This window comes from Pelophylax lessonae, assembly GCF_965119305.1.
Source record: "Pelophylax lessonae genome assembly, chromosome: 3".
Taxonomy (NCBI): domain Eukaryota; kingdom Metazoa; phylum Chordata; class Amphibia; order Anura; family Ranidae; genus Pelophylax; species Pelophylax lessonae.
Genome location: NC_138770.1, coordinates 490,041,686 through 490,069,622, shown reverse-complemented (window position 1 = coordinate 490,069,622; position 27,937 = coordinate 490,041,686). Strand labels below are relative to the sequence as shown.

Sequence of the window (27,937 nt, the reverse complement as noted above, 5' to 3'; positions counted from 1 at the left end):
CTATCCTACAGCACCTGGCTTTCAACAACCAAGCCATTAAATCCAGCGACTGTAAAGCAGGATGGAAGATTGGTCCTTAGGCCAATACATCTTCTCTGAGAGGAAGTTTCCGAAGGGCATCGGCGAAGCCAGTCTGGAGCCACTAAGCTGACCAGATCCCTTCTGCCTCGATCCTCCGCAGAAGACTCGGCAGAAGTTTTAGCGAGGGAAAGGCGTATATCAGATGATACTGGCCCCAAGGAGCCACCAGTGCGTCTGTGGCATCGGCCAGAGGATCCCGAAACCTTGCCTAAATTCTATGTACCTTCCTGTTGAGACGAGAGGCAACAGTTCCACCTCACTTTGCAGAAGTCTTGAGTGGAACTGTGCAAATGGAACAACCTTGAAAGGTAGACACCATCAGGCACAGCACCAGCATGCAAGCCCTGAATGATGACCAACTGCTGGACAACAGGAGCCAAATCACATCCTGCAGCTTTTGGAATTTTTTTCCCTTGGAAGAGACACCCTAGCTGAATCCAAGGCCAGAGTCAGACCCAGATAGTCCAACTTGGTGGACGGAACCAGGGCAGATTTTTGGAAGTTCAATATCCTGCAGAGACTATACAGTAATTTCCAGGTTGTCCTTTAGAGCAGTCAGAGACTCTGCTCACAGAAGATAGTCTAGGTACCCAGTACCGCAATCCCCCGCTGCCGTTATAATGCCAACACTGGGGCCAACACTTTTGTGAATACCGGAGGAGCTGAGGTGAGACCAAAGGATAAAGCAATGAATTGATTATGCTCCTCGCCCACGGCAAGCGGAGGAAACGCTGATGACCGACATATACTGGAAAATAAAGGTAAGCGTCCTTCAATGTGGGGATGCTACTACCACACACACAAATAGACTCCATTCTGAACTTCTGTACCCGCAGAAGGCGGTTCAAAGCCCTGACCTCCAGGATTGGATGAACTTTGCCTTGCTTCCTGGCAACTGTGAACAGGTTTGACCTGAAACCTGGAAAACATTCTGATTTTGGAACGGGAACAATCACCACTTGTAGTAAAAAGTCTTGCACCGCCCCAAGAGACCCCGCAGGTGGTGTGGGGAAAACGCAGGTTGAGAGGAAGGAAAGAACCTCACTGAAAGATAAGACTGAAACTCGACCTTGTAGCCGGTCCAAACCAGTTCATGTACCCCCCCATCTTGAATCATGGAGGTCCATGGGGGTGGGGAAAGAAGCGAAGAGGCCCCCCCCCCACCTCAGACATGGGTGAGGGCACTCAATCAGGCAGAAGAGGGCTTTTCTGCAGGTCTGGAAGAACTCGCTCTTGGCTTACCAGACCAGTTCCTCTTGAAACTTCCAGAGGAAATCCTGACAGACTTAGATCCTTTGTCTTGAGATTCTGAGAGACGAAAAGGCTGCATACGAGCCAAGAAAAAAAAAAAAGGGGGGGCCCACGTCTGCAAGGAGAAGAGTACTCTTCCCCCCTGTAAGACCCTAAATGATATCATCCATATCATGCGCCAAAGGACCACTGCTGTCACGGAGAGCCTAGAAACTAAGGAAGCCACATCCAGAGAGGCCTCTCAGACAAACTTGCAACCCCTGGAACAACTGGGCCGCCAGCTCCGCAAGGGCAGGGGGAAGCTGTTCCCCCCTCCAGATCCTGGCACAAAAGTTTGCCCACTCCGTTAAAGTCTGGAACATCAATGCTATGGTGAACACTGGCCTAAAGACCGAACTGGCCACAGTAAACATGTGGCAGACCAAAGTCTCAGCTCTCCTGTCAAAGGGATCTTTAAAAGCCAGAGACTCCTCCACTGGATTAGAGCAGATTTATTCAGCTTGGAACCTGAGAATCCACCACAGGTGAGACTGTCCACTTTTTTTTTTTTTTTTAACAGGGATTCTTCAAAGGAATACTGTCTAGCAAAACGCTTAGGCACCGACCTATTGCATTTGGGTCACTGACTCCTTTTTGTCAATATAGGCAGGAAAAGGGAATAGCTTTGCCGCTTTTAGGGGGGCGGTGGGTACCAAAGTGGACCAGCGCCTCAGACGCAGCAGCAGCTGCATCCTCCATTTTTAAGTTGCCTGTGCCTGCACCAATAAAATCAGTGCATCCACCAGCGCCGCTTCATGCGCGGCTGCAGTAGAAGAGGAAATATCCTCACTACCAGAGCACTCGAAGTGCGTGGACGCAGACCCAGTAGGGTCGCTACATACTAAGCTCACCCCGAAACATAACAGGGGAGACCACCGACTGCGATCTTGGGGACGCCGGCTAAGGGTCCACAAATAGACCACCTATGAGACCCCACAAAAGACAAGGTGGTCACCTCAAGAGCACACCATAAAAAAGGAAATAATAGAACACAGCCACTATTAAAAAGGTGGGCTGCCCGCCGTGAGGCTTAGGCAGGGTACCCCCACTCACACAATAATGGCAGCAAGACTGTCACTAAAAATGAAGTGCCCCCACAGCGCCACCAGGTTCAAAGGAGGTGCCAAGCTGACCATATGTCCCAGCAAGCCGCTGCCTAAGTTTTTGTGGGGGCCCCTCCGCACAGTAAAATGGACCAGGAGTCAGCACTAGGGGATGAGGAGAGGCTCCCACCGCCAAAATTCCCGCCCACAGGGCTCCACTGGCATGGCTGTTGCTATTTCCAATAGCAAACCACAATAAAATGGCCGCCGGAATACACACACATGGCTGCCGTGTACAGAAACACAGGCTACAACAAAATGGTAGCCAGCGTGGCACCACAAGGCTTACAGGGACCCAGGAGGGAGACCAGGCCTCAAAGACAGATCCAGGCAGGACAGGGGGCCCTGGCAGCAGCCCCCACCAGGTACAAACCACCTCCCCCCGCACAGTCGATCGTCTGGTCCCTGGCGGCGCAGCCCCCCAGCCACCATCACCAGTTAGCCTGTTCCCATCCCAGCAAAGCGGCCAGACCACCCAAAAAGCCCCAGCGTCAAGGGGGGGCAGGATGAGGGACTTGGCAAGGTAGGGTGCCTGCGGGAAGGAGGGGAACCCGGGGGTCCAAACGTCCCAAGGAGAGGGGCGACAGCTTCTTACCATAAGAGGAACTAGGCGAGCACCGCTCCAGACAGAACCCATCTCAATTGAAATAGGGGGCTGTCGGCCAGGAGGACCGCTGCGACTCGAGCGGAGACCTCGCGAGGCATTTAATTTGCAGGCCAGCCCCTGTCGCAGCCAACCTAGCGCGGAGCTGAGATTTACATGTGTGCTCTGGCCAGACTGTGGTTACCGCTGGATCTAGATTATCCAGCCCATCCCCAGTCCGGCAGTTGATCGTAGATCTCACGGGAGAAAAAAAATCCAGGAAGAAAAAAAATTTCTATCTAAAAAATGTTGCCGGGACCAAAGATCCCAGCAAAGAAATAGGTCCTTCTTCCTTACTAGGCAGAAAAAAATGAATGGCTATAGCAGAAAGACGGAGTATACCCCCTGGGACTGCCCATGGGTGTAGCCAGAATTCTTTTCTGCCTAGTGTCCTACTCCTGCAGGGGGCAGTATAACCCTGATATTCATAACCATTGGAGCTGTGTCCGTCAATGAATGAAAGAAAAATTACTGTTTATAGATGCTCTCCAGCCAAGCTGACAGAACTTGAGCTATCTTGCAAAGATGAATGGGCAAAAATGTCACTCTCTAGACGTGCAAAGCTGGTAGAGACATTCCCAAAAATACTTGCAGTTGTAATTGCAGCGAAAGGTGGTTCTACAAAGTATTGGCTTAAATACAAATGCATGGTACACTTCAGATATTTGTAAAAAAAATTCAAAACCATTTATAATTGTGAAGTGGAAGGAAAATTATGTACCACTATTTGTTGGTCTATCACATTAAATCTCAATAAAATACATTTACGTTTTTGGTAACATGACATGTGGAAAATTTTCAAGGGGTATGAATACTTTTTCAAGGCACTGTATATATCGAATTCCGAAGCAGGACTTTTCTGGCACTGTTAACATGGAAAAAACATTTTTTTTTTATAGAAAATTACTTTGAACCCCCCCCAGCCATTTTTGTGTCGCACAGTATTTGTGCAGCAGTTTTACAAATTTAAATTTAAAAAAAAAAAAATACATAACCCATTTTTTCTTTATAATATAAAAGATAATGTTGCGCTGAGTAAACTGATACCAAACATGTCATGCTTTAAAATTGCGCACGCCCATGCAATGGCGACAAACGATGTAAATTTTACTATTCATAGGCAACTCTTTTAAAGCCTTTACAGGTTAACATTTCAGATTTACAGAGGAGGTCTAGTGCTAGAATTTACTGCCCATGATCTGATATTTGTGGTTATACCTCACATGTTTTTGGCGATTGCTGTTTGCATGCGTGAGAAACCGACATGTGCGTCTTTGTGCGTGAACATGGGGGTGAGGACACTTTAAAAGAAAAAAATGTTAATTATTCATTTATTTATATATTTTTTTAGCACTTTAGGGTTCATTCACACTAGCGCAACTTCTCAGGCGACTTGGTCGCCTGACAAGTCGCGGTCGGTCGCCTGCCATTGATTAGCACAGGACCCGTTCTAATAGGAGCGACACATGTCGCTCCGACTTAGAAAAAGGGTCCTGTACTACTTTGGGGCGACCCGGAGGCGACTTGCATTGACTTCAATTATATGACTTCACAGGTCGCCCCAGCAAATCGTGTCGCCCCTGTCTGAATGGGCTCTTATTGCAGTCACAAAAACATCCTTGTGACAGTAATGGGCATGCAACATTTACTCTTTATGGAGAGATCTGGGGTCTATAAAACCCCACATCCCCCTCCTCTTCCCTGAAAAGCTTTCGATCACACCAAAATCTGTTTTCAAGCTGGTTATATCCTTTGAAAAAGTCCTATTGGACGAAATGCATCAGGATCGTACCTTTACAGCCAGACTTGCATACCTCTCTGCTTTTACCATTGGAATGTTTGTGAGCGTTTTTTTCCCTTTTTAAATAAACTATTTATTGGGGTTTTACACTATGTCTGTCTCCTTTGGTTTACCTCCACATGGGTCTGGTTATCTGTGAGTGATCCTGTCCATCTTCCCTGTTGGATACACACTGAGGAGACATCCGTGGTTGCAGATTGTTCAAGGAATCCCATCTCATCCTAACAGCTCTTTTTGACCCTCATGCCATAAGGTATTTAGGGTCAACAACATCTGGGAGGAGGAGCGAGGAGCTTCTGCTATTATGCCGATAAGCTTGTTCAACAAGGATGAAAATGTAAGTGCATTTTAATCGTACTGTTTTGTTTCCCAAAATAAAGCGATATTGCCCAAGGTCTGCATGCGCTTCCCTCTATTATAGATTGGAACCTTCCTAGCCTTGAGTAGGGTAGGAATGACCGCCGACGAGAGACCCCGATCTCTCAAGACCTGGCTTTCAACAGCCACGCCGTTAAAGCCAGCGACTGTAAAGCAGGATAGAAGATCGGCCCCTGAGACAGCAGATCGTCTCGTAACGGGAGCCGCCAGGGAGAATCGACGACCAGTTGCATGATGTCCGCGTACCAAGACCGGCGCGGCCCGTCCGGGGCCACTAGAATCACCAACCTCGGTTCCGAGACCAACCTGCGAAGGAACCTGGACAACAACTGAATCGGGGGGGGGGGGGGAGCATAAATCAGGTGATACCGATTCCAAGGCACTACCAACGCGTCCGAGGCGTCTGCCAGAGGGTCGCGTGTTCTTGCCACGAACCTTCCCACCTTGTTGTTTAGACGAGACGCGAACAGATCCACGTCCGGGGATCCCCATCGCGCACACAGCATCTGAAACACCTCCGGGTGTAGGGACCATTCCCCCTGGTCCAGGGTCTGACGGCTCAGATAGTCGGCCTGCCAGTTCTCCACACCTGGAATGTGAACTGCCGAAATCGCCGAGAACTGTATGAGTGGGCAGCGACTGTCAGAGGACGTAAGAGAAATTATATTTTAGATAAGAAACAATATAAAACACATATAAGTGCAGTGCTGGGTAAAAATTTTCATACAATGACTAACTAATTAATAACTCAAACGTGAAATTTTGGTGACACAAAGTGGTACTGTGCTGGTGTCTATCAAAGTGACTAAGAGCAATCAACTCAATTTAAGTGGTTAAAAATGTGCAAAGTGTGCCACAATTGGGCTTATTAGTCCATATAGGGATTCCCGTGGTGAACAAATTCTTCAGGAGTGAATCAGATATTCAATATCCCAACGTGCGGTCCTGTAGGCATACTGCTGTATTAATATATGCTCACCAAAGGACGCAGACATTTTACAATGTATGAATAGGATACCACTCTTTTCCTCCTTCCTTGTTAGTTCTCCAGGGATCATGGACTTGGGGCTCACTTTTAGGACTTCAAGGGTTTAAAAATGCTCTCTCCAGCAGTAATCTCCAATGCAAGATTTCTGAATGCGTGTCTCAGTAAGGGGGGTATAGGAGACAGGAAGCCAACATAGTTTAATACCGTTTATTGCACACACATAAAAATAAATAAAAAATGGGTGCTTACATTAAAAAGTGCTTTCCAAGCACTAATAAGAAGGCTCTGGTTTAATATAGGAATGCCTCTGGATGTTATCCTCGATCAGGATCCTCCCAGGGATTGACAGTGACTGGTGGTGTGTTCTAATAGCGGCGTGCATTCCACCGATAGCAGGAAGTGACATCGTGAGGTCAGACGATCAGGGTAAGACCACAATGCATTTCACAATCGTTTTGCGTCTTCAGGAAGTCTTTGTGATTATTTTATTGTGAGCCTTTTGATTGTACCTCATTTAAAAACTATGTTTTATGGTTTTCACCACACACCTTATATTTTATCAGTGCCCTACATCTGTTATTATATTTATTTTAATTGTACATACTTTTAAATTTTAAGGCAGCAGATAAAAATATCTTCCAGTACTCCACCTAATTTATAACTGAGTGCCTTCACCCATCTTCTATTTGTTTACATGTGTATAAAGACACCGGTCCACAGAATCTCATTCTTCCATCCAAACCTCACCATCATGGGCAAGACCAAAGAGCTGTCAAAGGACATCAGGGACAAGATTGTAGATCCGCACAAGGCTGTAATGGGCTACAAGACCATCAGCAAGAAGCTTAGTGAGAAGGAGAAAACTGTTGGAGCGATTATTCGTAAATGGAACAAATACAAAATAACCATCAATCGCCCTCGGTCTGGAGCTCCATGCAAGATTTCGCTTCACGGGGTAGAGGATGATCATGAGAAAAGTGAGGGATCAGCCAAGAATTACATGGGAGGAGCTTGTGAATGATCTCAAGGCAGTTGGGACCACAGTCGCCAAAACAAACCATTGGTAACAATACGCCGCCATGGATTAAAATTCCGCAGCTTCCACAAGGTCCCCCTCCTCAAGAAGGCACATGTACAGGCCCATCTGAAGCTTGCTAATGAACATCCAAATGATTCATTGAAGGAATGGGAGATAGTGCTGTGGTCAGATGAGATCAAAATTAAGCTCTTTGGTATTTACTCGACTCGTCGTGTTTGGAGGAAGAAAAATGCCGACTATGACCCTAACAACACCGATCCTACAGTCAAGCACAGAGGTGGACACATTATGTTTTGGGGCAGTTTCTCTGCTAAATGTACAGGTTTGGAGGAAGAAAAATGCCGACTATGACCCTAACAACACCGTCCCTACAGTCAAGCACAGAGGTGGACACATTATGCTTTGGGGCCGTTACTCTGCTAAATATACAGGTTTGGAGAAAGAAAAATGCCGACTATGACCCTAACAACACCGTCCCTACAGTCAAGCACAGAGGTGGACACATTATGCTTTGGGGCCGTTTCTCTGCTAAATATACAGGTTTGGAGAAAGAAAAATGCCGACTATGACCCTAACAACACCGTCCCTACAGTCAAGCACAGAGGTGGACACATTATGCTTTGGGGCCGTTTCTCTGCTAAATATACAGGCTGACTTTGCCACATTGAGGGGGCCAATGGACAGGGCCATGTATTGTAAAATCCTGGATGAGAACCTTCTTACCTCAGCCAGAACACTGAAGATAGGTCATGGATGGGTCTTTTAGTATGACAATGACTCAAAACATTATACCAAGGCAACAAAGTAGTGGTTTAAGAAGAAGCACATTAAGGTCATTGAGTGGCCTAACCAGTCTCCGGACCATATTCCTATGGAAAATTTATGGAGGGAGCTGAAACTTCATGTTGCCAAGTGACAGCCAAGAAACCTTAAGGATTTGAAGATGATCTGTAAAGAAAAGTGGACCAAAATCCCTCCTGAGATGTGTGCAAACCAGGTAACCAACTACAAGAAATGTCTTACCTGTGTGCTTGCCAACAATGGTTTCTACGTCAAGTACTAGGTCATGTTTTGGTTTGGGATCAAATACTTATTTTACTCACTGAACTGCAACTCCATTTATAACATTTGTATCATGTGTTTTTTCTGGATTTGTGGTTAATATTCTGTCTCTATCATTTAAAGTACACTTGATAAGAATTATAGACCCTTCATTTCTTTTTTGTAAATGGGCAAACTTACAAATTCTACAGGAGATCAAATAATTATTTTCCCCATTGTATTTGTTAAACTATGACACTGTACTGTTCTGATGTGATTCAGATCTTTAGTTGATTAAAAAAAACTAGCAGTTCTGCTGAGTTTTGGTATTTAGAAACAGAGAAATGCATGTATATATATATATATATATATATATACACACACACACACACATACATATACATATATACACATACATACACACACACAACTGTGTGTGTATAAGTTTACACACCTTGGCAGAATTTATGATTTCTTGGCCATTTTTCAGAGAATACGATTGATAACACAAAAAAATATTCTTTCACTCATGGTTATAGTGTTTGGCCGAAGCCATTTATTATCAATTAACTGCGTTTACTATTTTTAAAATCATAATGACAACCGAAACTACCCAAATAACCCTGATCAAAAGTTTACATACCCCAGTCCTTAATACCGTGTATTGCCCCCTTTAGTATCAATGACAGCTTGAAGTCCTTTGTGATATTTGTGGATGAGGCTCTTTATCTTCTCAGATGGTAAAGCTGCCCATTCTTCCTGGCAAAAAGCCTCCAGTTCCTGGAAAATCTTGGGCTGTCTTGCATGAACTGCACGTTTGAGATCTCCCCAGAGTGGCTCAATGATATTGAGGTCAGGAGACTGAGATGGCCACTCCAGAACCTTCACTATTCTGCTGTAGCCAATGACAGGTCAACTTGGCCTTGTGTTTAGTATCATAGTCATGTCCAATATCCAAGTACGACCCATGCGCAGCTTCCGGGCTGATGAATGCAAATGTTCCTTCAGTATTTTTTGATAGCATACTGCATTCATCTTGCCATCAATTCTGACCAAATTTCCTGTGCCTTTGTAGCTCACACATCCCCAAAACATCAGTGATCCACCTCCATGTTTCACAGTAGGAATGGTGTACCTTTCATCATAGGCCTTGTTGACTCCTCTCCAAAGTAGCGTTTATGGTTGTGGCCAAAAAGCTCAATTTTGGTGTCATCACTCCAAATGACTTTGTGGCAGAAGGTTTGAGGCTTGTCTCGTGCTGTTTGGCGTATTGTAAGCGGGATACTTTGTGGTATTTGCGTAGTAATGGCTTTCTTCTGGCGACTCGACCATGCAGCCCATCTTTCTTCAAGTGCTTCCTTATTGTGCATCTTGAAACAGCCCCACCACATGTTTTCAGAGAGTCCTGTATTTCACCTGAAGTTATTTGTGGATTTTTCTTTGCATCCTGAACACTTTTTCCTGGCAGTTGCGTCTTAAATTTTAGTTGGTCTACCTGACCGTGGTTTGGTTTCAACAGAAACCCTCATTTTACACTTCTTGATTAGAGTTTGAACACTGCTGATTGGCATTCTCAATTCCTTGGATATCTTTTTTTATATCCCTTTCCTGTTTTATACAGTTCAACTACCGTTTCCCACAGATCCTTTGACAATTCTTTTGCTTTCCCCATGACTCGGAATCCAGTAAAGGCAGTGCAGCACTGGATGAAAGATGCAAGGGTCTGTCAGGAGTCCAGAAACTCACTGACTTTTTATATACACAAACTAATTACAAGCAAACAGATCAGAGGTGAGGATGGTTACCTTTAATAGCCATTCAAGCCCCTTTGTGTAAACTTATGTGCATGTTATTCAGGCCAAAATCAACAGGGTATGAAAACTTTTGATCAGGGTCATTTGGGTAGTCTCTGTCATCATTATGATTTAAAAAGAGTAAACACAGTTGATTGATAATAAATGGCTTCGGCCAAACACTAACCATGAGTGAAAGAAAAGTTTTTGTTTTATCATTCATATTCTCATCATAAATGCTGCCAGGGTATGTAAACTTATTAGCACAACTGTGTGTGTGTAAATCACACTGCAATGCTGGCAAGATACAGCATGCATGTTCAGGTGCCATTTCAAATGGTACCTAAACATGGTGCAGTTTTGCTGCGATTATTGTGCGATAAATCACACTGCAATTGCTGCACAACCACACTGCGTGAAGCTTGTCACTCATAAAAGGAGCAGGATAACAAGCTTCCTGCAAGGTTTGTTGTTATTTATCGCATGACAAGGTGGCAAAAACGCTCCATGTTTAGGTGCTATTAACATTGAATGGCACCTGAACATGTGTGCTGTGTTTTGCCTGGATTGCAGTGCAATTTGGAATTGCAGGCAGAATACCAAATTGCTAATTGTTGTGAATATGGGTCTAAATTTTGCTCACTTCAGCAGAGTAGTCTTATTTATAGTTTTTTATTTCACTCTACAGAACCCAAAACAGAAAAACAGCCTTTATAACAGAAAGGACAAACATTAACGTGTCATTACAATAATAACCGGAGGACACTAGACCACATCAAAAACAGAGTGATCTTTTCAGTCTTGTAAAAGCTAACTTTCTAATCACCTGTGGGGCTGCTATACAGAGTAAGGCTCGGTTCACACTGATGCGATGCGGGAAGGCTGCGAATTCGCAGCCTGTTCCCGCATCGCACACGCACCCCCGGCAGTTCACACTGCCATATGCGATACGCTGGGGGTGTCAATGTAATCTTAACGACACCCCCAGTTTGATCGCATATCGCAGTGCGATCGTGCAGTTCGCACAGGATCGGATCGCACAAGTGTGAATCGCTGTGCGATCCGATCCTGATGCGGCAGCAAAAATGCCTCCTGTGCGTGTTTGTTGCGGGTGCGATGCGAATTTAGCCATACAAACTGTATGGCTAAACTCGCACCGCACAGCTGATCGCATGTCATGTCGGAGCAGTGCGCTCCGACATGACATGCGAACCCCGCACACGCAGTAGTGTGAACCGGGGCTAAACGTCTATAAATCAGTATTCTGGTAGGTAGGCGCGTGTCCAGGAAAGTAGTGCTTAAGCCAAAAGAACCTATTTTCAGGATTTATTTGTATATAGTGGGTACGGAAAAGGCTAGCAGAGTTGATTCCTAAAGCGGATCTATACTCACCTTCATTCCAGAGATGTGGCGTCCTGGAGCTCCCAGCCAGCCACTGACATCTTCAGGCAGCCAGCTTGTAAGTACAGATCACAGGCCGCTTCATTGGGCAAACCAAGAGGACTTCACTTCCACGCATGCACAGCAGTTCAATTATCTCAGCATTGCCGAACTTGTACAATTTCATGAAGTTTAATTTTAACACATAAGTAAACCCATCGATTTAACCGTTTCCCAAAAAAGTTATATTCAAGGTATGCCATGAATAATAACCGTTATAAATGCTTGTGCCTTTAAAGAGGAAGTAAAGTCTGAAAATATAATTTTCTTTCTAGTTATCTGCAAAGTAAATGCATAATGTGTTAGTATGCAATGTGCACTAGCACAATATGAGTGAAACCTGCAAACTAAGCCTGCGTCATCCCCGCTGGAGGCCGCATCCATCTTCGCAGGTCTGCGGACTACAGCTGTGCTACTGGCCAGAGCCATGTGATGTCACTCCCATGCGCATGGAGCAGCCGGTCACGGCCCAGGGCTCGGAAGAAACAACACGGGCAGCCGCTCCTTCAGAGCGCGTGTGCTGATGATGTCATCGGCTGCATGCAATGTAAATATCTCCTAAACTGTGCAAGTTTAGAAGGTATGTACCTATAGGTAAGCCTTATTAATGGTCCAAACATAAAAGGAGGGTTTACAACCATTTTAACATAACTATCAAACCATCACAAATCATAACCAACTGCATATGAAGCATCATGGCAACTGCAGATAAAACAGAAATTAAGTTGGCAGCTTCCTTGGCTGTAAAGAATGGGTAGGTTTTGATCCACTTTAACCACTTTACCGCTGCTCACTAGAGCTCTACTGCGGCAAAGTGGTTCGTTATCGTCTGGCGACATAGACCTACGTCGCCAGACACTCCCCCATCTCGGCGGCGCGCGCGTGCGCCGCCAGAGGCTTGCTCCCGCTGTATTCAGTCACAGCGGGAGTCGGGCCAGGGGAGGAGCAGCGGCGATCGCCGCTGCTCTTCCCCGATCGTCGGGGAATCGAGTCTGGAGATCCACCCGCTTGTGTAAACAAAGCGGGCGGATCTCCTAAGTGATAGGCAGGGTCAGATTGCAGGGTTCAGCATAGCTGAACCTGCGATCTGTCCCTGTGTCACACAGTCACCTCCGCCCACACGTCAGTAAGCACCAGGCATACATTAACCCCTCCCTCTCCAATAAAATTAACCCCTTCCTTGCCAGTGTCATTTTTACAGTAACAGTGCATATTTATAGCACTGATTACTGTAGTAATGTCACTGGTACCCCCAAAAGTGTCAAAAATGTCAGTTAAGGGTCCGATATGTCCGCCGCAATGTCGCAGTCCCGCAAAAAAAAAAAAAAAAAAAAAAAATCGCAGCAAAAACGACAGAAATATTTCCCTTAGTTAGCAAAATAACTTTTGCGCAAACCAAATCAAAATACGCCTATTGCGATTTTTTTTACCAAAAATATGTAGCAGAAAACAAAATTGGCCTAAAATGATAAAAAATTTAGATTTTAGAAATTCCCCCCCAAAAAAATGTGAAAAATATTGTTATTTTTTCAAAATTGTCGCTCTTTTTTTGTTTATAGCGCAAAAAGTAAACAAGAGTAAAGTCGCACAGGTGATCAAATACCACCAAAAGAAAGCTCTGTTTGTGGGAAAAAAAAAGTAGATTTTGTTTGGGTACGGTGTTGCATGACCGCGCAATTGTCAGTTAAATTCGCACAGTGCCGAATCGCAAAAAGTGGCCCAGACGCAAGACAGCAAAATCCTCCGGTGGTAAAGTGGTTAAAGCAGTATTAAACTCAAAAACAACAATTAAATATATTGCAGCTTATCAATCCTTAGATGTGGTGCTGCATTTTTTAGTTTTGGGCCTTTAGTTTCTCTTATTTTTTCCTGTTGATCTAGCCAGTAAAATCAGTTGTTTTTTTCAGCTTAACATCTTTAACAAACCAATCTGTGTGTCGATTGACAGTAAGAAGGCGGAGTCAAACCATTTAACAATGACGGGAGTGCTTACATTGATCAGCTTTAATTCACGTACAAACTTTATCCCAAAAAGGAAACAAAACTGTTGCTTTACCTGCTAAAGTGTTAGCAGGCTTTAATCCAGGGGTCTCCAATTTGTGGCCCTGCGGCCAGATTTGGCCCTTTGCTTGCTTTTATCTGGCCCTTGGAGCACTGTTTTATCAACTGATACTAACAATGGAGTAGAATTCCCTTCACTGACACCAACGAAGGGGCACAATTCCTCCCAATGACACCAAAGATGTGGCACAATTCCTCCCAATGACACCAGCAGAGAGGTCCAATGATGGGACACAATTCTTCCCAATGATACTAATGGTGGGGCACTATTTCTCCCAATGACACTAACAATAGGGCCCAATGACTCCAATGATTGGGCACAATTTCTCCCACTGGCACCAATAATGGGGCCCAACGACATGAATGATGGGACACAATTCCTCCCACTCTCACCAATAATGGAGTACATTTCCTCCCACTGACACCGACGATGGGCAATGTTTTTTTTTCCACTGCCGTCGGGACCTTTTCTACTCACAATGGCCACAGTCTGGCCCCCCTAAAGTCTGAAGGACAGTAAACTGGCCCTTTGTTTAGAAAGTTTGGAGACCCCTGCTTCAATCTATTAGCCAAGTCCATCTCATTCTGCTAGTGTATCTAACAATACCCTCTCCCCAGATTGACAATGCTGATGTCTAAATGAGTCTCCATTGCTCCTTCATCCACAATGAAGAAACCCTAATACAGAAGTGTGTTGCTGGCCGGATTACCGGGTGGAAAAAAAAAAAAAATTAAAACTAAGAGCCAACATTCGGGCAGGGGCGGCCACTAGTGAGAATCAATGGATTCTTGCTGGCAGAGCTACAAGCTGCATACACACAGTGGGGTTTATTTACTAAAGCTAGAGAGTGCAAAATCAGTCTCACTTCTGCAGAGAAACCAATGGGCTTCCAGGTTTTATTGCCAAAGCTGAATTGAACAAGCTGAGGTTAGAAGCAGATTGGTTTCTTTGCAGAACTGAGATTGATTTTGCACTCTCCAGCTTTAGTAAAAAAAAAAGTGTGTGCAAATAGCGGTGGCAGTCAGATTTTCTCTGTACAAATCAATGGCCAGAGCCATCATAGAGGTTGGAGCCTCTGACCACCCCTGGACACAGACAGTGTGTATCCAGGAAAAAAATCAGGATGGGAGTCTGGCGCTCCACAATTTCAAATGCTAAAGAGTCACCTAGACTGTTTGTATGGGGGATCTGCTGTCCATGCAGACTGAGTACGCTAGACTATATAAATTGAGGTGCACTCCTTGTTATAATCCCCCATACCCCCATTTGCTATAATAGTCCCATAATGATATGGTCTACTCTATTGGTATACAGCTGCAAGAAAAAGTATGTGAACCCTTTGGAATGATATGGATTTCTGCACAAATTGGTCATAAAATGTGATCTGATCATCATCTAAGTCACAACGATAGACAATCACAGGCTGCTTAAAGTAATAACACACAAAGAATGAAATGTTGCCATGTTTTTATTGAACACACCATGTAAACATTCACAGTGCAGGTGGAAAAAGTATGTGAACCCCTAGACTAATGATATCTCCAAGAGCTAATTGGAGTGAGATGTCAGCCAACTGGAGTCCAATCAATGAGATGAGATTGGAGGTGTTGGTTACTGCTGCCCTGCCCTATAAAAAACACACCAGTTCTCGGTTTGCTTTTCACAAGAAGAATTGCCTTAGGTGAATGATGCCTTGCACAAAAGAGCTCTCAGAAGACCTACGATTAAGAATTGTTGACTTGCATAAAGCTGGAAAGGGTTATAAAAGTATCTCCAAAAGCCTTGCTGTTCATCAGTCCACGGTAAGACAAATTGTCTATAAATGGAGAAAGTTCAGCACTGCTGCTACTCTCCCTAGGAGTGGCCGTCCTGTAAAGATGACTGCAAGAGCACAGCGCAGACTGCTCAATGAGGTGAAGAAGAATCCTAGAGTGTCAGCTAAAGACTTACAAAAGTCACTGGCAAATGCTAACATCCCTGTTAGTGAATCTACAATACGTAAAACACTAAACAAGAATGGATTTCATGGGAGGATACCACAGAGGAAGCCACTGCTGTCCCAACAAAACATTGCTGCACGTTTACAGTTTGCACAAGAGCACCTGGATGTTCCACAGCAGTACTGGCAAAATATTCTGTGGACAGATGAAACCAAAGTTGAGTTGTTTGGAAGAAACACACAACGCTATGTGTGGCGAAAAAGAGGCACAGCACACCAACATCAAAACCTCATCCCAACTGTGAAGTATGGTGGTGGGGGCATCATGGTTTGGGGCTGCTTTGCTGCGTCAGTGCCTGGACGGATTGCTATCATCGAAGGAAAAATGAATTCCCAAGTTTATCAAGACGTTTTGCAGGAGAACTTAAGGCCATCTGTCTACCAGCTGAAGCTTAACAGAAGATGGGTGTTGCAACAGGACAATGACCCAAAGCATAGAAGTAAATCAACAACAGAATGGCTTAAACAGAAGAAAATACGCCTTCTGAAGTTGCCCAGTCAGAGTCCTGACCTCAACCTGATTGAGATGCTGTGACATGACCTCAAGAAAGCGATTCACACCAGACATCCCAAGAATATTGCTGAACTGAAGAGGAATGGTCAAGAATTACTCCTGACCGTTGTGCACATCTGATCTGCAACTACAGGAAACGTTTGGTTGAAGTTATTGCTGCCAAAGGAGGTTCAACCAGTTATTAAATCAATGGGTTCACATACTTTTTCCACCTACACTGTGAATGTTTAGATGGTGTGTTCAATAAAAACATGGCAACATTTCATTCTTTGTGTGTTATTAGTTTAAGCAGACTGTGATTGTCTATTGTTGTGACTTAGATGATGATCAGACCAATTTGTGCAGAAATCCATATCATTCCAAAGGGTTTACATACTTCTTGCAGCTGTAATTATTGTACCATATTGTTTTTTCATTAGAAATCACATCATCCCATTCTCTTCACAGTGGGCCCTTACAGTCATTTACACACAATTATTTGGACATTGTGTACTCTTTTTTTTTGGTTGGGGGTGGTGGTCGGTTTCAACAATATAGTTAGTAAATAGTGTTCTAGTAGCCCCATTACCCCTGTTCCAAACTTTTCATGTCTCTCTCTGGATATGATGTCTGTGATGTCATATACTTTCTGTTTACAATAAAAATATTTTTTATTCTTCTGTGTTTTTTAAAATAATCTTTTTTTTTTTTTTTTTATAATGATATAAGATTTTTTGTAAGGATATGTTTTTTTGAAAAAAATGTGTATTGCATTATATATATATATTTTTTTTACCTCTCCATAAACCTAAATAAGAGACTTTTTTTATGTTATTTCCCCAATGCATTATTGCTTGTATACTTTCCCTTGCAGTTCCACGGCAACAGCAGCAGAGATCCAGCTTGGTCAGCAAGTTTAGTGTGTACTTAAGTAGCTCCCCTCTAGGGGGCAGTAGGCCTTCAGAAGGAGCCTTCAGCTCCGAGTGCATAGCCTTTCTTCCCGGTTCACACTATTGCAATGCAGGAACACTGCGAATATACTGCGTGTTCCCGCATCGCATCCGCAGAACAGGCAGTTCACACTGCCATATGCGATACGCTGGGGGTGTCAATTCATAGTTAACAACACCCCCAGATCATATTGCATATCGCAGTGCGATCTGACAGTTCGTACATAAATCGGATCGCACAGGTGTGAACCACCATGCGATCCGATTCTGCTGCGGACCAAAAAAAGGGTCCTGTGCGAGTTCACTGTGATATCGGTGCGAATTCAGCCATACAAACTGTATGGCTGAATTTGCACCGCACAGATATCGCATGTGATTTTAGGAGCAGTGCGTTCCGAATTATATGCGATGTCTGTGATCGCATAAGTGTGAACCGGCACTTTCTGTCTCCACGGATTGAGTGCCTCTGGACTCCCTGCCCCGCACCGGTGACATCACTTTCGCCTCCGGGTCTCATGCTTGCCCAACGCGGAAGCACAACACAGGAGAGCTAGCTTTCCAACTTCAGTGGCCTTTGGGGTGACACAGTCCCCAGGAACCCAGTGGAACAGTCAGACCAAACATCCTCAGATGAGCCCATGAATTTCACACTCTTGGAAGTGTTTTTAACAACTTGAAATAAATGAATCCATTTTAATACTGCACTTAGTGGCGCCTCCCCCCTCCTTTTCTTGTAAGAGCCCATTCAGACTAGCGTGACTTGTCAGCCTGACAAGTCGCGGTCGGTCGCGGTCCATTGAGTAGTACAGGACCCGTCCTAATAGGAGCGGCACAAGTCACTCCGACTTAGAAAAAGGGTCCTGTACTACTTTGGGGCGACCTGGGAGCGACTTGCATAGACTTCCATTATGTGAAGTCCCTGCAAGTCGCGGTGCACGCGACTTCACAGATCGCCCCCCAAAGTCGGATGGCCTCAGTGTGAACCGGCTATCAGTGTGCATCCAGGGATTGGGTTTCTGTGGAGTTTCTGGCCACAGCTAATCAGCCAGTTTGATCGGACTAGTGTCCCCATTGGAACATTTACCCTCTATTTCTGTTCTAATTTGCCATTTTCTCTCTCTTTCTCTCCCGGTGATAATGACCACCATTACAAACAGGGTGAATTCCCTTCATAAGGACAGCCAGCAAAAAAAAAAAAAAAAAAAAACTTACAGGTATCCTAATCCCAGTCCACATTATCTAAAACCAAAAACGATTCCTTTAGTTGCACTTTAAAGCAGAACTCCATTTAACCACTTAAGCCCCGGAAGATTTTACCCCCATTCCGACCAGGGCCTATTTTGCGATTCGGCACTGCGTGACTTTAACGAACAATTGCACGGTCGTGCGACACTTTACCTAAACTAATTTGACGCCCTTTTTTTCCCACAAACAGAGCTTTCTTTTGGCGGTATTTGATCACCTGTGCGATTTTTTGATCATGCGCTATAAACAAAAAAAGATCGACAATTTTGCAAAAATAACAATATTTTTCACATTTTTTATATGAAATTCCCCCCAAAAAAATGTAAAAATCAAAATTTTTTAACATTTTCGGCCAATTTGTTTTCTGCTACATATGTTTGGTAAAAATCGTAAAAAGCATATTTTGATTGATGTGCGCAAAAGTTATCGCATTTACTAACAAAGGTAAAGATTGTCGTCATTTTTGTTGTTTTTTTTTTTTAACGCATAATGGCGGCGATCTGCGATTTTTTTTTGCGGTACTGCGACATTGCGGCGGACAGATCGGACCCTTGACTGACATTTTTGACACTTTTGGGGTTACCAGTGACATTTCTACAGTAATCAGTGCTATACATATGCACTGTTACTGTAAAAATACACTGGCAGTGAAGGGGTTAACTTTTTTTGAGAGGGAGGGGTTAAGTGTGTCCCTAGGGGCGTGGTTCTAACTGTGATTGGCTGTGGCTTCAGGGGTAGGAACAGTGATCAACGGTCCTACATAGTAGAACTGTACAATCACGATTCCTACACCGGGGAGAATGACAGGCGGCTTGTTTACATCAGCCGCCTGCCTTTCTCCCTCTCCACCGACGATCACCGAGTGACCGGCGGACATCGGGTCCGCCGGTCACACGCGCGGGGGGGGGGGGGGGGGGGGACCGTGACTGCGCAGGAGCGTGCTCGCTCCCCAGAGCCTCACAGGCTAGCGACATAGTACTACGTCGCTCTGCCTGTGAGGGGCTGACCGCCGCAGTAAACATACTGTGAGGAGTCGGCAAGTGGTTAAAAAGTCCCAGAAAGCTACCGGACCAGTCTTCCCTGCGATCTCACTCATGCTTTCAAACCATTGGGCTGCTGCACCAGCTGTGTGCTTTGTGACAGCTCACCCATGGTGGCAAGGCTCCGTTCACATGTAGGCGTTTTTGGGGAGTTTTTCAGCTCTCAAAAGGCTCAACAAGACAAATCCCATTCATTTCAATGGCCCCTGTTCACATCTGAGCATTTTGACCCTGTGAGCAAAACGCCCAAAAAAGTACATGAGCTTCTTTTTGGGCAGATTACAGGCGTTTTCCATTGGTCTCTATTCAATCTAAAAACGCCTGCACAAACACGCAAAACCGCTACGCTCCGGTGTGAATGTAGCCTAAGTGCAGCAGGGAGGATGTACAGTGTTAGATTGGCTTTTGTTTTTGTTTTTTTTGTTAAAACGTAAACTGATACTTTAAAGTGGAACTAAACCCTTCTAAGGCCCCTTTCACAACTGTGTGACTTGTCCTGCGATTTAGAACTGCAAAGTCGCATGACAAATCGTTCTCCATGATTTCCAAGGAGTACCGTTCATATCTCTAGGACTTCAAGTCTCAACGACTTCAAAGTAGTCCCTGCACTACTTTTGGCCGATTTTAATGTGTTTTGAGGTCCAAAGACATAGGCATTGCTTCAACTCCAGTCAAAATAGCGGCAACAAAATTGCGGTAAAATCTCACCAGTGTGAAAGAGGCCTAAAGCTTCTGTTTGATCTGCAACTGGCATGGTGCTGCACATGTGATCAGTTAGAAATCCAGCCATTTGATGGTTTGACAGTTGTGTTGAAAGCACCAGCAAATGTGGCAACATTCTCAGCAACTAACTGTTTTTTTTTTTAAACTGTTAAACTGATGGGAAGTAAACTATTGAGTGCCAGTTCACACTTCAACAATGTTAGACATTGCATGTGATTCGCACCACGCTGCTATGCAAATCACAGGCAATGTCTGTGCGATTTCAGCATTACAGATTGTTTGGCTGGATTTGCATTGCATTCGGACCAAAGTCTTGCAAGACAGTTTGTTTGGTCCGCATCAGAATCAGATCACATGGATGTTCACACCTATGTGATCCGATTCCTGTCCCAATTGACAGCTCGCACTGCGATATATGAACTAATCTGGGGATGTCATTAACTTTGTATTGACACTCCCAGCAGTTCGCATGTGGCAATGTGAACTGCCTGCGAGTCGGGGGCGATGCGCAGTGAATTTGCAGGGTTTCCGCATCGCACCAATGTGAACCAACACTGTTTTTTTTTTTTCAATTTTGCTTTAAAATAAAGATATGCCAAAGCTTTTTTGCCATACAGGCAGTCCCTAAGTTACAAACATACGTCTTAGGCCCCTTATACACAGGGAGTCCATCAAGTGGACTCAGTTTTTCTCAGCGGGGGATCGATCCGCTGATCCCCCGCTGAGCAGGCGGATGGCAGCTGTGTCTCCGCTCTGTGTGCGGAGACACTGCGGTCAGGTCCCGCTGTTCTCTATGGGGGAATCAGATGGGAATGGACCGTCTGTCCGTTCTCATCCGATCCCATCCGCTGAACAGATGGAAAATAGGGTTTCCATCCGTCCGGATTTGACGGATCGGATGTCAGCGGACATGTCTCTGCTGACATCTGAGGCCCCATAGAGATGCATGGGGAATCCATTCAGATCCGCCAAAAACACAGACAGGCAGATCTGAACGGACTCCCTGTATGAAAGGGGCCTAATACTTACAAATGGAGGGAGACAACAGGAAGTGAGAGGAAATCTACCCCTAAGGGAAATTCACTCCTGTAAGAGAGTTAGTGTGGGAAAAAAGTGTCTCAACTGAAGCTTTATCACGATCCTTGTTTCCACAACAACCCAAAATGTTCAAACTCCAATCGTCACAGGTACAGAAAATGAGGTGAAATATTCTACATGGGGTACAGACAGCAAAATAAACCTTACAGGGCTGTTAACCCTTCCCTATGCTATCCAAAAAAAATATTTTTTTGGCTGGAGTAATGTACCTATTCCAAATTACATACAAATACAAGTTAAAGTGATTGTAATTACCTTGTAAACAACCCATTCAGTTTAAAATATACATTTAATGTACTTTTTTTCTATAAGTGATCACATGCCCTCTGTTCCCAGATGCGTAAGAGCTGGGGGGAGGAGAAACAGCAGAACACTAAGCGTCCCAGTGAATGACTGTGCAGAGGGGGCGTGTCAGTAAAACTCTTAACATTGGAGGAGAGCACAATGAGTTCTCAGCATAGCTAGAGAACTGACAAGGATGTGCTCTCTTGTTTAGTGTGGTCAGTTTTTATTAGGAAAGCTGAGGGACTGACAGGAACACCAAGGATCTCACATAAAGGAAGCAATACAAAGAACAGGATACTTTCTCATACAAGTACATGGTACTGCAGGTACATATCAGGAATATGAAATGTTGGGGTGGGTAACAAACTTACAGAACCTATCTCGTTTGTAACCCGCGGACTGCCTGTACTTCTCTTGTGGGTCAGAGGAGTGCACTTACTTTTGCTCTTCAGTGACCCAGAATCTTGCCACCAGCTGACAAAATTCCAGGCCCTGGAAGGATCCTGAGCATATTGTTGGGATCATCCTCAGATGTATCATTGACAGCTGGCTCCACCTCTGGAAGCAGTTGTACACGCCTCCTGCGTGCTGGAGCAGCAAAGTGGAGAGAGCCGAGACTGACAGTCACTGCTCTCCACTCTGAGTGAACTGAGCAATTGCTGGTCACGTGATTGCTCTGTTCTCAGTCTTAAAGCGGAGTCCCTCCCCTCCAAAAATTAAAAGTCCGCAGCTACACATACTGTAGCGGCTGACTTTAAATATTAGGACACTTACCTGTCCTGGAGTCCAGCGATGTTGACAACGCAGCCGATGTTCCCATTGGCTGTCAGGTGCTTTCGCCGCGGCATTGGCAGTAAGGGAACCCGGCAGTATGGGCGGGTCCCTGCTGCGCATTCGTATTGGCTCGGAGGCGGGGGAAGGAGGAGTGGGCCAAACTTGCAAGGGATGGGGCAGTCTCCCGGAAGTGGGGAATGGTACCTGTCAAAAACTGTCCCCCCTCCCCCCTGAAAGGTGCCAAATGTGGCCCCGGGAGGGAGCAGAATCTTTGGGTGGAACTCCGCTTTAAAGCCGATGTGGAGGTGCGGATGTGTGTTTGGTCTCTTGTTAAACCCAAACTTCTCCTTTAACATTTGATGTAGTGGTACGCCATGCCATTGGCCATCCCATATACTATCCCTGTATGGTCATGGCAAACATCCTCCCCCCTGCTGTGTACTCTCCTTGTGCCCCGGAAAGGGATGCCAACGAGCACTACTTCTGCCAACACATCTGGAACAGTCGTCACAGCACTTATTTACCTTGTACACATCACCATAGGTGCCACTGCCAATCCTCTGAATGAGCTCGAAATCCTCCTGCGGATTCCTCCGTGACAAGTCGCAGCCTGTGCTCATGGTGACTGACCTGGGTGTCCGCACTACCCTTCAGATCGCTGCCCCGGGCCAGGCCGCCGGGACCCCGCTGACAAGCACACCAAGCCGGGCCTTCCCAGCCTTCTCACACTCCTAAACGTAGATACGTAGGAAATCCAGGAGGATACAAGCCCAGTGGATCCCACAACATGGCTCCTGAGCCAGGCCTGTGCGCAGGCGCAGTGTGGGAGACAGAGGCCTGTGCCAGGGGTGGGGAGGGGAAGACGCACAGGAGAGCAGATAGAGCGGTGATAGGCTGAGCAATGTGGATGTTGGCTTGTGAAGAACACGGGAACGCTATGGCAACCTCTAATAATGAATATGATCAGAATGAGTTTGGTGTAGTCCTTAGAACCTGAGTACCACAGACTATTGCAAACAGCTAATATGAGGGGGAACAAAGTGGGTTTATTTGTATACAGATTTAGTTTATAATTCTGGGAATTGGAGTAAGGTGAACCAGTTAAGCCCCGGAAGATTTTACCCCCTTCCTGACCAGGGGGTATTTTGCAATTCGGCACTGCGTGACTTTAACGGACAATTTCGCGGCCGTGCGACGCTGTACCTAAACGAATTTGACGTCCTTTTTTTCCCACAAACAGAGCTTTCTTTTGGTGGTATTTGATCACCTGTGCGATTTTTTGATCATGCGCTATAAACAAAAAAAGAACGTCAATTTTGCAAAAATAACAATATTTTTCAAATTTTTTTATATGAAATTCCCCCCCAAAAAATGTAAAAATCAAAACTTTTTAATATTTTAGGCCAATTTGTTTTCTGCTACATATGTTTGGTAAAAAAAATCGCAAAAAGCGTATTTTGATTGGTTTGCGCAAAAGTTATTGCGTTTACTAACTAAGGGAAAGATTTTTGTCATTTTTGTTGGTTTTTTTTGTAACAAGTAATGGCGGTGATCTGCAATTTTTTTTGCGGTACTGCGACATTGCGGCGGACAGATCGGACCCTTGACTGACATTTTTGGCACTTTTGGGATTACCAGTGACATTACTACAGTAATCAGTGCTATACATATGCACTGTTACTTTAAAATGACACTGGCAGGGAAGGAGTTAACTTTATTCCCATCCCTGACCTGTGACCCCCTCTGTCACCCCAGCCCTGAACTACCCTTACCTGAACAGTGTGGGATGATCTCTCTGAATTGCATATATACGGAATTCGGAGGCCATTCACACCAGATACTGGGTTTCATGCAAATTTGCTGTGCCTTTTTATGTACATTAACCACTTGCCGACTGCCGCACGACTATTTACGTCGCCAGTCAGCCTCTCACAGGCAAAGCGACGTAGGGCTACGTCGCAAGCCTGTAAGGGTTTTGGGAGCGAGCGCGCCGCCGGATGCGCGCTCCCGCTCGGTCACAGACCCCCCCGTGCGTGTGCCGGGCGGACCCGATGTCCGCCGGGCACTCGCGATCGTCCGTGACAGCGGGAGAAAGGCAGGTGGCCAGTGTAAACAAAGCCACCTGTCAGTCTCCCCTGTGTAAGAATGGTGATCAAACGGTTCTACTATGTAGGACCGTTGATCACTGTTCTTACACATCAAGCCACAGCCAATCACAGTTAGAATCACGCCCCTAGGACACACTTAACCCCTCCCTCTCCAATACAGTTAACTCCTTCACTGCCAGTGTAATTTTTACAGTAACAGTGCATATGTATAGCACTGATTACTGTAGTAATGTCACTGGTAACCCCAAAAGTCTCAAATGTCAGTCAAGGGTCCGATCTGTCTGCCCCAATGTCGCAGTCCCGCAAAAAAAATCGCAGATCGCCGCCATTACGCGTTAAAAAAAAAATGACAAAAATCTTTCCCTTTGTTAGTAAACGCAATAATCCGTGAGGACGGCATGATGGAAGGTGGAATGGAGGACAATTGTCAGGAGAAGGAGAAGAGGCTGGATGGTGAGAGCTTGGAGTGTGGCTTTGTGGATTCTGACGGCGTTGCTCCCACTGGGCTCAGTGGTGGGAGTCCAGGTGCCTTCTTAGGCCCCTTTCACACAGGCGGACCGTTCAGATCCGCCTGTTCGTTTTTTTGGCGGATCTGAACGGTCCCCCCATGCATGTCTATGGGGCATCGGATGTCAGCGGAGACATGTCCGCTGACATCAGATCCGTCAAATCTGGACGGATGGAAACCCTATTTTCCATCCATCCAGCGGATCATCCCTAGGTGAGTGTTGGGCTTACCACGACTTATGCGATGACTGCAAAGGATCCATCATCAGGGAACGCCTAGAGCGACAGGTGTCTGACTACATCGGGTTAACGGCCAATGTGGACACTCTGAGAAGTGATGAACCCCTGGACTACTGGGTGGGCAGGCTTGACCTCTGGCCATAGCTTGCACAATTTGCAATTGAACTGTTGGCTTGCCCCCCCCCGGTCCAGTGTCCTGTCCGAAAGGACGTTCAGCGCAGCAGGGGGGATCGTGACCGATAAGCTCACTCGCCTAGCTCACGACAGTGTTGACTACCTTACATTTCTAAAAATGAATGAGGCATGGATCTTGGAGGAATTCCACACATGTGACCAGTAGACCATGTTTGATTCAAATTCCTCATGACAGGCCACAAATATCCGCCACGACCCATAACAATTCATGGTTCCTGTCTTAGGTAAAAAAAAGGCCTTTTATGTCTGTTGAATACCTAATTGCTACAGTCTGTCCCTGCTCCACACAGCAACCTCTCCCTACACTGACAAAAGACTTTTGTGGACCTATTAGCTAGTGACTTGTGTCACTATACAGTCTGTCCCTGCTCCACACAGCAACCTCCAGCCACAGAATACAAAGTTCTTTGCTGTCAGGTGATGCCTGTGGGCTAATTTTTGGGGCCTGTACTAGCCGACACTTACTTCTGTATCCTGTGAATGCCTAATGTTTCTCCAGCCACAGAATATAAAGTTCTTTGGTGTCAGGTGACCGCCCACAATTTTTAGCCCCCTGGCCGGACTGGCCTACCGGGATACCAAGATACGGCCGTCCCGCAGCGCCGCTTTAAGCATTGCCGACCGGGCTGCTGCATTGATTGGGGCCGCTGCAGGCTGATCTCTCCCACTGTCCCACGCAGACGAGATGTCACGCGCCACTCCAGCAGCAGCATGTGATCGCAGGTGAGCCTGAGGGGTCTGCACTGGGAGGGGGTGCTTACTAAGTGGTCTGTACTAGGTAGGAGGGCTTACTGAGGGGTCTGTACTAGGTGGGAGGGCTTACTGAGGGGTCTGTACTGGAAGGGGGCTTACAGAGGGGTCTGTCCTGGGAGGGGGGCTTACTGAGGGGTCTGTCCTGGGAGGGGGGCTTACTGAGGGGTCTGTACTGAGAGGGGGGCTTACTGAGGGGTCTGTCCTGGGAGGGGGGCTTACTGAGAGGGTCTGTCCTGGGAGGGGGGCTTACTAAGGGGTCTGTCCTGGGAGGGGGGCTTACTGAGGGGTCTGTCCTGGGAGGGGGGCTTACTGAGGGGTCTGTACTGGGAGGGGGGCTTACTGAGGGGTCTGTACTGAGAGGGGGGCTTACTGAGGGGTCTGTACTGAGAGTGGGGCTTACTGAGGGGTCTGTACTGGGAGGAGGGCTTACTGAGGGGTCTGTACTGGGAGGAGGGCTTACTGAGGGGTCTGTACTGGGAGGAGGGCTTACTGAGGGGTCTGTACTAGGTGGGAGGGCTTACTGAGGGGTCTGTACTAGGTGGGAGGGCTTACTGAGGGGTCTGTACTGGAAGGGGGCTTACAGAGGGGTCTGTTCTGGGAGGGGGGCTTACTGAGGGGTCTGTACTGGGAGGGGGGCTTACTGAGGGGTCTGTGCTGGAAGGGGGCTTACTGAGGGGTCTGTACTGAGAGGGGGGGCTTACTGAGGGGTCTGTACTGGGAGGAGGGCTTACTGAGGGGTCTGTACTGGTTGGGGGGGCTTACTAAGGGGTCTGTACTGGGAGGGGGGCTTACTGAGGGGTCTGTATTAATTACAGGATTAATTAGCTAATCAAAAAAACACTCAATTAAAAAAAAAAAAAAAAACTTTGGATTAGTCGACTAATCAGAAAAATAATCGCTAGATTAGTCGACAGACAAAATAATCGTTAGTTGCAGCCTGTGAACGCCTGTTGGCTAATTTTTGGGACCTGTACTGGCCGACACTTACTTCTTTATCCTGTAAATGCCTAATTTTTTAGACTGGCGTTGAAAATTAATGGGTCTGTAAACATTCCGCTAAATTAAACTAGTAGGTGAAGCGGAGCACCTTGTAATTCAGAATTTTTTTTTTAATTCTGCACTGTCTTTGAAATTGCCTGGGCCCCTGTTCATGGCCAATCCGGGTACAAAACCGGGGACAGACTTGGTCTGGGGACATTGTCCTCAATCCGGGGACGTCTGGTCACCCTAAATTAGAGGATATAGCCCATCATGGAAGCTGAGATAGGTGAAGCTTGTGTAGGGGATAATGTACACAAGCAGTTTGGCAGATACAGTATAAGAAATGCATCTAAATCCACTGCTGGTCTGAAGAGTGATCAGTGTTTGGTTTACTTTTTAGAGACGACTCGCAAACAGTGAGGAGACCAAATGATTTTTCCTCAGTGCCTGTTTTAACCCCATTTTTGCAAACAGACACATTAGCCACATTTTCACCTGGATGGGTCAAATTAAGTGGGCTTGCCGCCTTCTGAATGCAACATGTTGGGTAGTTTCTGCCATGAACACAAAGCATCATGATCGCATCATGTAAACACCCCGTTTATTGCAATTTGCAGCTTAACCATTTTAAGACCGGAGGATTTTCCTGCTTAACGTCCAGGCCACTTTTTCAACTTGGCACTGCAAGATTATAACTGGCAATTGCGCGGTCAAGCAACGCTGTACCCAAACAAAATTTACGTCCTTTTTTTCCCACAAACAGAGCTTTCTTTTGGTGGTATTTGATCACCTCTGCGCTTTTCATTTTTTGCGATATTGATAAAAAAAGAGCGGAAATTTTGCGTAAAAATTGACATTTTCTACTTTGACAGTTAAAAAGTATCCAA

At 45.7% G+C, this 27,937-nt stretch overlaps 1 protein-coding gene across 6 annotated transcripts in view; it reads right to left on the bottom strand.

Moving 5' to 3' along the window:
• Positions 1-23,106, bottom strand: part of MAP4K3 (mitogen-activated protein kinase kinase kinase kinase 3) — an 883,599-nt gene extending 860,493 nt beyond the window's left edge. For 4 of the 6 annotated variants that reach the window (XM_082251933.1, XM_082251935.1, XM_082251937.1 and 1 more), the window contains exon 1: positions 22,791-23,105. In XM_082251933.1, the coding sequence (XP_082108059.1) occupies positions 22,791-22,886 (96 nt within the window). In that variant the 5' untranslated portion in view covers positions 22,887-23,105. Of the gene's footprint in view, positions 1-22,790 lie in introns of all 6 variants that reach the window. The other 2 variants (XM_082251934.1, XM_082251938.1) reach the window with 2 other exon arrangements.
• Positions 23,107-27,937: the final 4,831 nt, after the last annotated feature.